The sequence below is a fragment of the Leuciscus leuciscus genome (genome assembly GCF_965113295.1).
Source record: "Leuciscus leuciscus genome assembly, chromosome: 6".
Classification (NCBI taxonomy): domain Eukaryota; kingdom Metazoa; phylum Chordata; class Actinopteri; order Cypriniformes; family Leuciscidae; genus Leuciscus; species Leuciscus leuciscus.
In genome coordinates, this window is record NC_138730.1 from 23,914,323 (window position 1) to 23,926,156 (window position 11,834).

An 11,834-nucleotide genomic window follows, 5' to 3' on the forward strand; every position below is an offset into this window, starting at 1 on the left:
CTGATACATTAAAACAGCGGAGCTGAAAAATGCACCCATGCACATGACTAGCATTTGAAATGTTGTCATTCCTAACCATGAAAACACATCATGCTAGCTTTAGTCATGAACCGGGAATGTGTGGCTCCTTGTGGTTTTACTGCTCTTCATCATTGCACTTGCACTACTGCCGTCACGAGGTATGGTTCAGATTGTGGCATAAACATGAAGGCAAGGCTGCTTTAATTAATTTGCCTTGCAGCATGTTTCAGATCTATCATTCAGAGTCCAAATTGAAGGTTATTCCATCCAGTCATCAATCAATGCTGGAAACGTGTGCGGCTGAAGTGATCAATCTACTGTCTGAGAGCACAGAACATCCAACCAGCATGTCAGAAAAATAACAGGACAACCTTTTCTTTTAGAAAGCTGGTGGGTTTGTTTGCTAATTAATCTGGTTTTCAACATTGTTTGGTTCCTGACCAGACTGACCCAAAATTCATCTAACATCTAATGTTTTTTCTTTTTCTTTTTGACAAGCACAACCGCTTTAATTCAGATTTGTAGGGCGGATTACTGTGGCCTCACTCAAACAGATAGAAAAAAAAATCATATTTTCTGGCGTTCCACATTTCAAGCTTCAGGAATGTGCCCTCTGAACTTGAAATGCTCCACGGCCCTCCATTTTGTTCAAGTCGAGGAAGAAACCCAAGGCTAAAAAATGTCAAGTGCTTCTCAAAAGTCGAAAGAATGTTGGCAGCTTTTCTGGCTGTGAGGAGGGAAAGGCCTCCACTGCGCTTATAAGCAAGATGAATGGCAGTGTATCACATGTTTCCCGGTTCCCGTACAGGCTCTAACCACCATAAAAATCCTAAACCTTTTCATTCCAACCAAGAAGATTTGCTCTGCATATATAAGCTCATCTGGAGCCAAGTTTGTTCTTGTGTTGGTATGAAGATCCAGTGCCACAGTGTCGTCATCATATTTGCCTGTTAAACTGTTATTTGGTGGAAGACGGTTTATAGCAAATATTGAAAGCACATGTGAATAATGTCAATGTATAGGCGAGGGTCATGAACTCCCCCACTGTTTCCTCTCTTTTTCTGTTATAAGTTTAAATGGCAATGCTGTTATGATTTATAAACTGTACTTAAGACGTTCTGATACTGAGTCTAAGACATGACAATCCATCACTGTATTTATTACTACTTTATATATTTATATTTTTTTTATAAAGTCTGACCTTTTAATGGTTCTAGTATGTTGGTCCTTAATGACACTGTTTTGTGTTGAATATCTGTTTCAAGAACTGAATTTGAAAGAACATGTTCTTAAAATGTCTTTTAGACATTCCTTAAAGATTCAACTGTGAATTTAAAAAAAAATCTTTTAAGTATCATTTAACTGATCCTTCCCGCCTTACACTGACCAATCTTACGTTCTGTTGTCATATTTTTATTTGTTTATTTATTTTTTACAGTTATGGATGTAAGTTAGGGTCATTTTAAATACATTTTTAGAGAAATTATTCAAGCATTTAGAAAAAAAAGCCTAACAAAATATGTTTTTTTATGTCTTTCTGGCTAAATAAATGAATCTGCTGTTAATGTTTTTGATACATTTTTGTTTGTTTGTTTGCTTTATTGGTCGTCTTTAGTGTAAATGTACTTGGTTTGAGCTTATATCCTCTATTTCTTGTACCATACTCTCATAAATACTCTTTTTAATGTTAAATCCAAAAAATCCCAAATATATTGCTCACCATATAAAGTTTTAGTAGCTTCCTTTAGTATCTTTTTAAGTATCCCTATTTATAAGGGGGCAGTTTGACTAGTTTATGAACTGTAGCTTGTAAATTGGCAAGTTACAGTTTTAAAGTAGTTTCCCCAACATTCTTCAGGAAAAATTGTTTTCATGTTTTTAATTTACATGCTTTATGAAAATATGATGGCCACCTTTTACATATTATTAGTAGTAATGTCTCATAATTACTAGTAATCATGACCCTTGTTTACTGTTGTTACAACAGATCTGAATTCCTGAAATACTTTCAAGATTAAACTTTTGTCTGTAAAATACCATAAATAGTGAAGCATCCTAGCATGCTTTAGCTTACTTTTAGATTATATCAATGTTGTTGTTTTTTCTCTCATTACACCCTAAATATTGTTAAAAGTTTTGAACCTTCTATTGACTTCTCAGATTCAAATTTAAGCATAATTAAAAACATAAACCATACCTTCCCCTTTCAAACACTTTATTTAAATGTTTAAATTGGCATTTGTAATAAAGACCATAATTAGTTAATTTATGAGCCTTCTTTTACAAGTCCATTTTCGAGAGATTTTAACGTGTTCAAAAGTTCTTCAAAAGAACACAAGTGAAAATGCCTAATTTTGGCATTTTCCATTTGGTCCATTTTTGTTTCATTTCAAATGATGGTCACCCTTTAGAGTAACACTTTATTTTACAGTGTCCTTGTCACATATGTTACATGTACTTACCATAGTAGTAACAGTAAATTATGCATAATTACATGCAACTAACCTTCAACCAAATCCTAATCCTATAGTAAGTACATGTAGTTGCTTAATATTACTCAGTACTTAAATATATAATTACACTGTAACAATGCCACCTTAACATAAGGTGTAACCCACTTTAGTTTATGGTGTCCTTGATACACTGTAATTATATATTTAAGTGTAATATTATTTAACAACATGTTGGGATAGGATTAGGGTTTGGTTCAAATACATACACATACAAAAATGATGCTGGATTGCATGTGTGAGCTGCCCATTTTTCACACAGTTCAGTGCTAGCATGCCTTGGCACTATCTAAATAACTGACTTACAGTAAGATCACCAACAAACAACTTCCTCATGAGCAATGCAAGTCTGAGATGCCTCTCATTGATTTTTACAAAGATCAGTTAACAATACAGAGTAGCCTTATCCTAAATTTGGAAACAGAGTGTGACATCAGCACTATGTTAAAAAGCATGTGACTACACTGAGAAATATTGAGTTGACTCTGTCAGTGTCAGTAATATTCACAGAATAGGAGGCTGGATGGGTTAGTCAGGTGTTGGGTAAGTCAGCTTTGAGCGAGTGATCTATTGTTCTATCTCAAAAGCAGAATGTTTGTCTGAATGACTCAGAAGTCTGAGTCTAAAATGCGGATAAAGGTGAGCCTGAGGGAAATAGTGCGAGGTTTTCTGTGGTGAAATTTGAGAGCTGGAATGCCCCTCTGGCATTCATTTACAATTTACTCATCTTTCTCGGACTGTATGTGAAAACCCGGAATAACGTGATGGAGAATGTGTGAAATGGGATAAAATCCAGTAGGCGGTACTTGCTAGAACCAACAAATATTTCACAAGGGCTTTTACAAACCAACAGACACGTTTTTATATATTAATAGCTTTATTGTAAATGTATGAAATGTTTCAGAACATTCACATCTTTCATGGATTAAATAGAAGAGGTCAACCCTTAGTCATGTGTTTACACGACTTTACTGAAATGCTCTTTGGCACCAGTTCCTCAGCATTACATTCCAACCCAACACAAAATAATTGTACAAAATATATATTAATATTTACTTTGAAACGACACCTTGACCAGCAAATGTGCCATTTAAGAGCGAACACATTCAAAAAAAAAAACAGGAACGCAAATTGTAATATAATACAACTGGTTTTCTCTCTGACAGAGTTCTCTTAGACTCAAATAAGGTTTTTGTCTCGCACAACGTGACAGCATGCAATGTAAAAGAATAACTTCGATGAAGGGTGTAGCAGCCATAAATAGAAAAACATGAGAAAAATTTAACCACTTATAACAATCAATAAAGGTGGGGTGGAAAAGATACATGTGAGAGCCTCAGTCTCAAGAAGAAAGTCAATTGAACTGGAATGTGTTGGAGTTACCACAGGTCTTCTGAGAGGAGGGACAATGCAATAGTAATGACAATTTAGGCGTTTGTGCCCGTCTTCCTGTACGGGACGGCTGTAAATACCAACATTTCTGGATTCTCACCAGAAGCAAAAGTGTCAGTAATGCAGTTTACTATCTAATCTGTCAAAACATACCAGACTGGAGATGTACTTTAAAGACAAGAGCTCAGCTCCCTCTTTCACATGAGATTTTGAGCAGCTCTGTTATTAAGCTGGACTCTTTCTTCACAACAGTATAGTGATGTGGTGTCATTTAATATCTTCCAGAGCTTCTCATCACACAGGTATGATGTATTTATTTTGCAGGGCAGTTTGTCCTGCATGCCTTGTCCAAGCGTTCTTCATCAAATGAAGATCTCCACTGCATCAGCCGCCACATCATCCAGGCCTTTAAAAAGGTCCACAGCAGATGGTGCTTTCTGGATGCTATCTGTGAAAAACAGTAACAAAAATTAACCAGTTATCACACAATGTGACTTAATTTCTTACTTTAAACTTTGTCTCTCAATTTTATTTTTTACTCTGAGATGAATAATGGGCTTTTTTTTATGTTCATTTTTTTAAGTTACTTTTTCATTTTCCATATTATGCAGAAACAATTAAAAGTTGACTCACTGGGGTTGGGCTCTGTGCAGGAGGCTTGATCTGTTGTCTGTTTCTCTGACAGGACTGGCTCAGGATGTCTCCGGGTTGCTACAGGAGCAAGAGTGGAATATGACGTACCAGCCGCCTGGTCACTGGATTGACTCTTCCCTGGAAAAAAGATTCATAAGAGTTAGTTACAATTTTAAGATCTAATTCTACTCAGCTAATTTTGTCAATCTGAGAACCCAATGCTTAACAGTGAACACTAATGCTAATGTTAGTCAGACACTTAACTAGTAAACGCTAACTAGCTGGGAAGGCTGTTGCTAGTCAGACTCTTAAATAGTAAATGCTAACTAGCAGTGAACACTATGCTTAAGTTATTTAGATCATCAGGGCCGTAGCTGAGGTATTTGAGGCTGGGGGCCTTAGAATCGTCACCACCTTTTGCCCCACTAGCGACAGCCCTGCATACAATAACTTAGCTAGTAAAAGCTTAACTAGTAACAAGTAAAAGCAAATAACTAGCAAAGGCTTACCTAGTAAATGTTAATTAGCAGTGAACACTAATGCTAATATTAACCAGACACTAACGTAACTAGTACAAGCTTAACTGGTAACGTTAATGTTAATGTTAGCATTCAGACACTAACCTTTGCCCTGGGCCATGTGTGTGACCGTTGAATGAGAGATGGTGATGGAGGGCTCAGTAGTAGCTGGGTGGAAGTCATCTGACTCTCCCTTCTGCTCCTGCTGCAGCTTCTCCTTCAGGATGCTAATCACTGTGTCCTTCTCCAGGATTTGGGTGTACAGGGCACGGATCCTGACAAAATATGAAACTTATGAATCCTAAACAATCTTTCAATCCAAAATGGTTCATTAAACACAACTGAAATTAAATTTTAGATGCACTGAGGGTGATTCTCTTACCTGATTTCTACTTCCTGGTTTCTGTGCTCAGAAGATGGGAGCTCTTCAATGAAGGAATGACGGGGCGAATGGTTGATGATGGTTGTGTCTCTATGAAGTACAGGAAGAAAACAATAAGAAATTGCTTCAAAACTCAATATTTTCGGAAGAATTTGACACCGAACTCCTCTTTTACCTCTGAGCTGCAGCGGTGGCGGCGGCATCCATCGCAAACTCCCTCATGGTCTTCTCCTCCAGGTATTTCTGCTCCCAGCGCATCTTGTCAGCCTCCAGGGACAAAATGCACTCTTCCTTTTCCCGCAGAAGCTCCTGCATTGTGGACACACTCACGTCGGATGTCCCTCCGACTGGCTGAGGCTGCCGCTGTGGAAAAAGAAAAACAAAGTGTAAGATTATTGTGATATACCGATTTGAAGTCTCAAGCTATTCTTAGCTTCACTGGAAGGAAATAGCCCTGACAAACAATGCTAAGTCACATCTGAAAAGTTACAAATAACAAACAAAGCACCGTTTTGTCTCAGTACCTGCTGATTTCGGAGGCTCCGCAGTTCCTGCTCTAGCCGTGTCCTCAGGCGCATTTCCAACCCTTCTCTTTTCTCGCATGTTGATTGCAGCTGAGCCAGAGCCCTCTGCAAACGCTCAACCTTCTCCACATACTCTCTCTTCCTCTGCAGCTCTGTCCACAGCTGCTGGCTGCGTGTCTGCGTGGACCTCAGGGTGCTCTCCAGGGCCTCGCTCCTGCGCTGCTGGTTCTCCGCATCGTTTCGCAGATGCTGAACCTCCTGCTCCAGACGCACACACTGCAATTGCTGTTCTTCATCTGTTAGAGAACAAAAAATGTGAGATCTGTGTTTGTAAATTAAATTGATTTGAGCAGGTCAGATGCTTAGAGAGTCAAAGAAATTCAATTTGTGGCCCCCACATGCCAAGTTTAAGAACGTCCATGGGTATTATTTGGTATAAAAAAGTGGTGGGGACGGTGGCGGTTTTTCTGTGCACATAACACAAAGAAAGATACTAAATGTTCTACAGCTATTATATTATATTATATTATATTTAGTTGTATTATATTATTATTATTGGTCTGTTGTGTGCAATTTCGTAAGTGGTGGTGACCTTTTGACAAACTTAGTAGGAATGCATGAACTGAAGAAATGATTGCCTTGAAGGCAATGTATGTTGCATAAATGTTTTCTGTACATACTAAGCCATTATGTCCAGTCATAACAGGCATAGGCATTTATCTGAGGACGTGAGAAAGAGGTTGAAGGAATGTTTATGCAGGCCCTCTCCAGCACCACTCCCCATTGACTTCCTGCTCATAACAAGAGGAATTCAATCGCAAAGTCCGGAGCGCCTCATTTACGCAAGCGGTTAAGGAATGCAGAGGGGAGGAGAAGCGACCCACTCTCCCTTTGACCCACATCTCAGAGCTTCAGATTGTTCTGTTTATTTCCCACCAATCACTGCAAAACTCATCATCGCCCCCGCCCCTTCTAACTTTCAGCAAACAGGAAGTGAGGCTGAGCAGAACATTTAGTTAATTGTCAATGTGGATCAAACGAGAGCATTGACAGTGTTTGGCAGTGGTTAACTGTCCCCAGGCATTCTCCCCCACAAAGCTTAGGTCACATCTGACATTTAATCCTCTTTTCTGATCATTCATCTGCTGTAATGTGACTGAAATTCCTGTGTTGGAACGCTCTAATTGGAAACACATTCCCTCTTTAAGCAAAATGACTCAACAGAAAAACAGACCTCACATTTGTAGTGCAACTCTGGGTTAAGAAGTATCCAGAGCATGTGAAACAATAATAAGGTTTAATGTGGCCGTGTTCATGAACTCACTCTGCAGAAGGAGCTTCTCAATAACATGCTGGTTCTGGTCAGCAGCTTCGGCTTCTTTTGCCGCTTGAATGCTTGAATGCTGCAGCCTCTTGATCTCAGCCATCAGCTTGTTTCTTAGCGCTTGCTCCAGAGTTTCTCTTTTTGCACAGCCCTTCATCAGAGTGTCGTAGGCCTCTGAGATCCTTTCGATCTCTTGTTCCAGCTGAAGGAAAAAATAAAAAGACAATTAAATAGCATGTCAGATGTGTCCGTCTGACAATGATGGCCTCAGAAATACTCAAAGACGGTTAGCAATGTTCCTGGTTGTGATTAAGAGCAGAGAACAGAGAAGCTGTTCAGGAGTGCCATATGGAAAGACCAGGATGGCGTTAACCATGACTCCATCATCCCAGGCATGTTTACACAAGGCAGTGGCCTGATGGGTAAATGCTCAAACCTGTGTAATTATCATTCTTTCAGAGTGAGCAACAGCTTAACTGCACTGATGTAATCCACTGGAAACACTTCATGGCCTTTTGGAATTTAGCCAAAGTGAAATGAAAAGCTATTTTATAGTTGTCATCACTCTCTGGTATATAAATATAGTGTCTATATGTGTATGCGAAATATTAATTACATATTATAATAATAGTATATATTATGTATGTATATACTATGTGTATATATATATATATATATATATATATATAAAATATACTTTATATGTATATGTTCTTTTCAGACAGATGTCCCATACAGATCTGTATTTACAGCTGAGCCTTGCTCAAATGTCTCCAAAACTTAATTTTGTATCCATAGCCATTTGTATTCAATTTGTATTCAGAGAAATAATGTAATTATATAACCTGTTGTAAACAGCCTGTGGTTTTATTTTATTTTATTAAACCCTGTTATCTTCAGATGGGTGTCCCATTAAGATCTGTATTTACCGTATTTACAGTACAGCTAAAAATGTCAGGGTCTTTTACCTTCTGAATTCTGAGGGCCTTCTCAGTGTGTCCCTCTAGCTCCTGTCTCAGTCTCTTATTCTCATTCATGAGCATTTCCAGTTGAATGCGACTGCAAGCTGCGACCTCCCTGCCAGCAGGGGGAGATGTGGAGAGTCTATGGCAAACTTCTGGTGTTTGAAGTCTGGAAGTAGAGCAAGGTAAAAAATCATCATGTTTGATGAAAAACTAAACAATGGGATTTAGTTAATCTCAGTATGTTAGTATAGTTAGAAGACAAACTACAATAGCATGTACCATATTACATACTCAGCCATAGCATCAGCCAACAGACTGTTAGTCATAATTACACATCCAATAAAGTACGTCAGACCTGCAGGAAATGCATATAATGTGTCACTGTGGTTAAGTGTAAATTATGAAATTGTTCTGGTATTCTCTACCTGTTGTGCTGGGAATGAAATGGTGGTGGTTCTTTGTAGCACTGTTCATACTCCGTGGCTTGTTGCAGAGGAAAGGGGTACTCAGTATAAGGCACCCGCTTATTGTACTCTAGTCCTTGCTGGCTATATTGTAAGTGCTGGTTTGCATGATATCCATGTATCTGAGGGTAACTGTCAGAACATGTTGCAGGCATTTTATTGTGCTCCATTGAAAACTGCAGAGACCGCTCACTCAGTGACCGTGCGTGGCCTCGCTTCTGGTCCCAGCTGTCTTCTTCCTCACGGGGCATCTGCCTTGTTACACTATCCTCTAGTGAGCAGCCCCTGTGCGGTTGGCACCACTGGGAGGCCAAAAACTGAGACTGGGCCTTGGCTTGTTCATAGGTGGGCAGCTCCTCGCCGTGGTGTGGGTGTGTTGTGTAGTTCTCAGAGTGCTGGTAGTCAACCTGGTGCTCCTGGCCCTGGGGTTCTTGGCGGGCAGAGAGCTGAGGAGACTGGGGCTCCTCCTGGCTGAGGCTCTCAGATGAAGACTGTGGAGAACAAGCCCCTCCGCTGCCAGCACCAACACCTCCTCCTCGTCGCAGGGCCTGCTGCTGGATGGCCAGGAGTGTGCGGGCATCTGTGGGGTTTCCATAGCGAAGCTGCTCTTGGATTAGTCTGTGCAGGACAGTCCCAGATGCATCTTCACCTCTCATTTTATTTGATGAAGATGTGTTTTTATGAACTGAACTGGACCTAGAGGGCAAGAGAACCATTCAACAAATGATTATGATTTGTTTAATTCCATATAGATAATAACAGTTGAACAGAAAGAAAGAAAGAAAGAAAGAAAGAAAGAAAGAAAGAAAGAAAGAAAGAAAGAAAGAAAATAACCATTTTAAACTCTCACAAGTTAAAGTACTGAATCATTTTTTCATCAGTTTACAGAAAGTGTAACGAGCAAATATATAAGCATTATTAATGATTTAACTGGTTTTACTTAGGCTAAGTCAAATAATATATAATAATAGCTATTTGTATTATTTATAAATAATTAGGGCTACAATAAGTATATAGCTACAATATTGGAACATAACTCAATAATATATGTTTTTTTAAATAATACAAATACAATTTCTAAAATAAAACCAACACAACTTAACTTCACCAACAACTATTCAAATATAGGGCTAAGAACTAGTTTTCATCCCAATAAAAGGGTAGCGCACTAAAGGGAGCACAATGTCTAACATTCATTATTCCTACAACACGTGCCAAACTAATTAAACGTCATAAACATGAAACATTTTCGTTTCATGGATCGTCCTCAAAGCCGTTCAAGTTATCGGCGTCACATTTAAAGTTAACGGTACATATATTCGGGTTTTCTGCCAATCTATTGATTGATCACATTCTCTATTGATCGCGTTCGCTGCTATTGTCCATTAAACTCCATGTCTGTAGTAGGCTAGCACGAACATTGAAGAACAACTTACCAACTAACACTCTCATTCCACACGGATTCTGTTAATGGCATGTGTAATAATAATCCAAGTAATCCAACTTCTATCTGTTTGTGTTTTATCTCCTCGTTTTTTGTGTGCGCGCGCGTTCGGGTCTGGTTGGGTTATGAGCTGGTAGGCGCGCGCTCTGCTCTCATAAATAACTGAGCGCGCCTGGAATGATCGGAATGTGTGAGCTCAGGGATCAAAAGTGAAAAGAGAAAAAAGAGCCATTTAATACAGCAGCTGCAGTTCCGCTTTCGTCCACCGGGGCTTTCACAACAGTTACGAGCGCTCAGGTTTGCGCTAACAAAAAAGTCCTCTAATTTAAGAAAACGGTCCAGTTGTTGTTGTCGAAGGAAATCTATGGCAACATAAAGCCCTGTATTACTACAGAGAGGCTAAGCAGTGATGTCACCTTAACCGAGAAAAGGTGTCAAAAGGTGTGACCCAATCTGAAAGGTATGCAGACGTGTTGACACAAGAATACAATAACCAGAGCGAGAAGATCAACTTTGTGTATTTAAGCATATGAAAAGTTATTGGATGCTTTCTCTGGGCACAGTTCTTTAGTTTATCTGTTCAGTCTGTTCTTTTGGCCTTCTGTCAAGTAAATTATATTCAGTGTCGAGAAAATTAATTTTAGGGGTCTTTCTAGAAACAAAAAACATGTAGCACATTCACACACAGATCATAACGTGTACAACTGAGGCTTTCTGAAGGATCATGTGACACTGAAGACTGGAGTAATGATGCTGAAAATACAGCTTTGTCATCACAGGAATAAATTACATTAGAGTATATATTAAAAAAGAAAATAGTTCATTTCAATTGTAAAAATATTTCACTATATTACTGTTTTTACTGTAATCAAATAAATGCAGCCTTGGTGAGCATAAGAGACTGATTTCAAAAACATAAAAAGTTCTTTTTTGAAGAAAAACGTTTGACTGTGTATAAGAACCCTGCAACAGCAGACAGGGTGGTAACTGTGTATGAATGTGTATAGTTTGTGGTTGTGTATGAATCCTCAAGTTCCTCCTGACTAAAGCAATAATAAATGGGAAAGGGTGCATTCCACAGAGTTAGTTGATAGGAATGTTCAATCAATCAGCGATCAAGCACCAGATTTCCAATGAAAGAGCACAAGACGAAGAGAATGATGTTTAAAATAACCAGGAAAACTTTATTTGCTTTTTGTTATGCTATTGAGCAATCCACCTTAAACATTCACCTCTTGATTCGACTGATAGCAGGGTATTTCCAGCTAAGTCTAAGACTCTCAGACGGTGACTCAATGGGAAACATGCATGTTGTGGACATGTAACTACTTGATTGCAGGTGTGAATGAATGAAGCAGTCACAGGCAAGTCTGTACAAATCGGTGAAATCCTGAGTCGTCCTCAGAATCACTCCAGGAAGCAAATGGAAAGACATCAAAGCACCTCCTAGCAGTGTGATCTTCCATCTGACAGTGAGCTCTCTCACTTTGTTTTTCTCCAACAACCCCTTTGGGAGTCAAACTGGAATATCTCCATTCCTTCAGCCTCCACCATGATATCTTAGACCTATGAGCTATAAACTGCTTTGTGGGCTGTTTAGAGGAATCACAAGACTTAGAATAGAAGACAACTCAAAGGAGAAAATACAGAGAGACTT

At 39.0% G+C, this 11,834-nt stretch overlaps 1 protein-coding gene across 1 annotated transcript; it reads right to left on the reverse strand.

Moving 5' to 3' along the window:
- Window positions 1-3,389: 3,389 nt before the first annotated feature.
- Window positions 3,390-10,458, reverse strand: amotl2b (angiomotin like 2b). The gene is made up of 10 exons (XM_082171831.1): window positions 10,170-10,458; window positions 8,695-9,429; window positions 8,273-8,435; window positions 7,305-7,506; window positions 5,981-6,276; window positions 5,632-5,819; window positions 5,457-5,546; window positions 5,180-5,349; window positions 4,557-4,694; window positions 3,390-4,371 (listed from the first exon to the last, which is right to left on the reverse strand). Exons 1-10 carry the CDS (start codon window positions 10,208-10,210, stop codon window positions 4,286-4,288), a joined length of 2,109 nt encoding a protein of 702 aa, XP_082027957.1. The 5' UTR covers window positions 10,211-10,458; the 3' UTR covers window positions 3,390-4,285.
- Window positions 10,459-11,834: the final 1,376 nt, after the last annotated feature.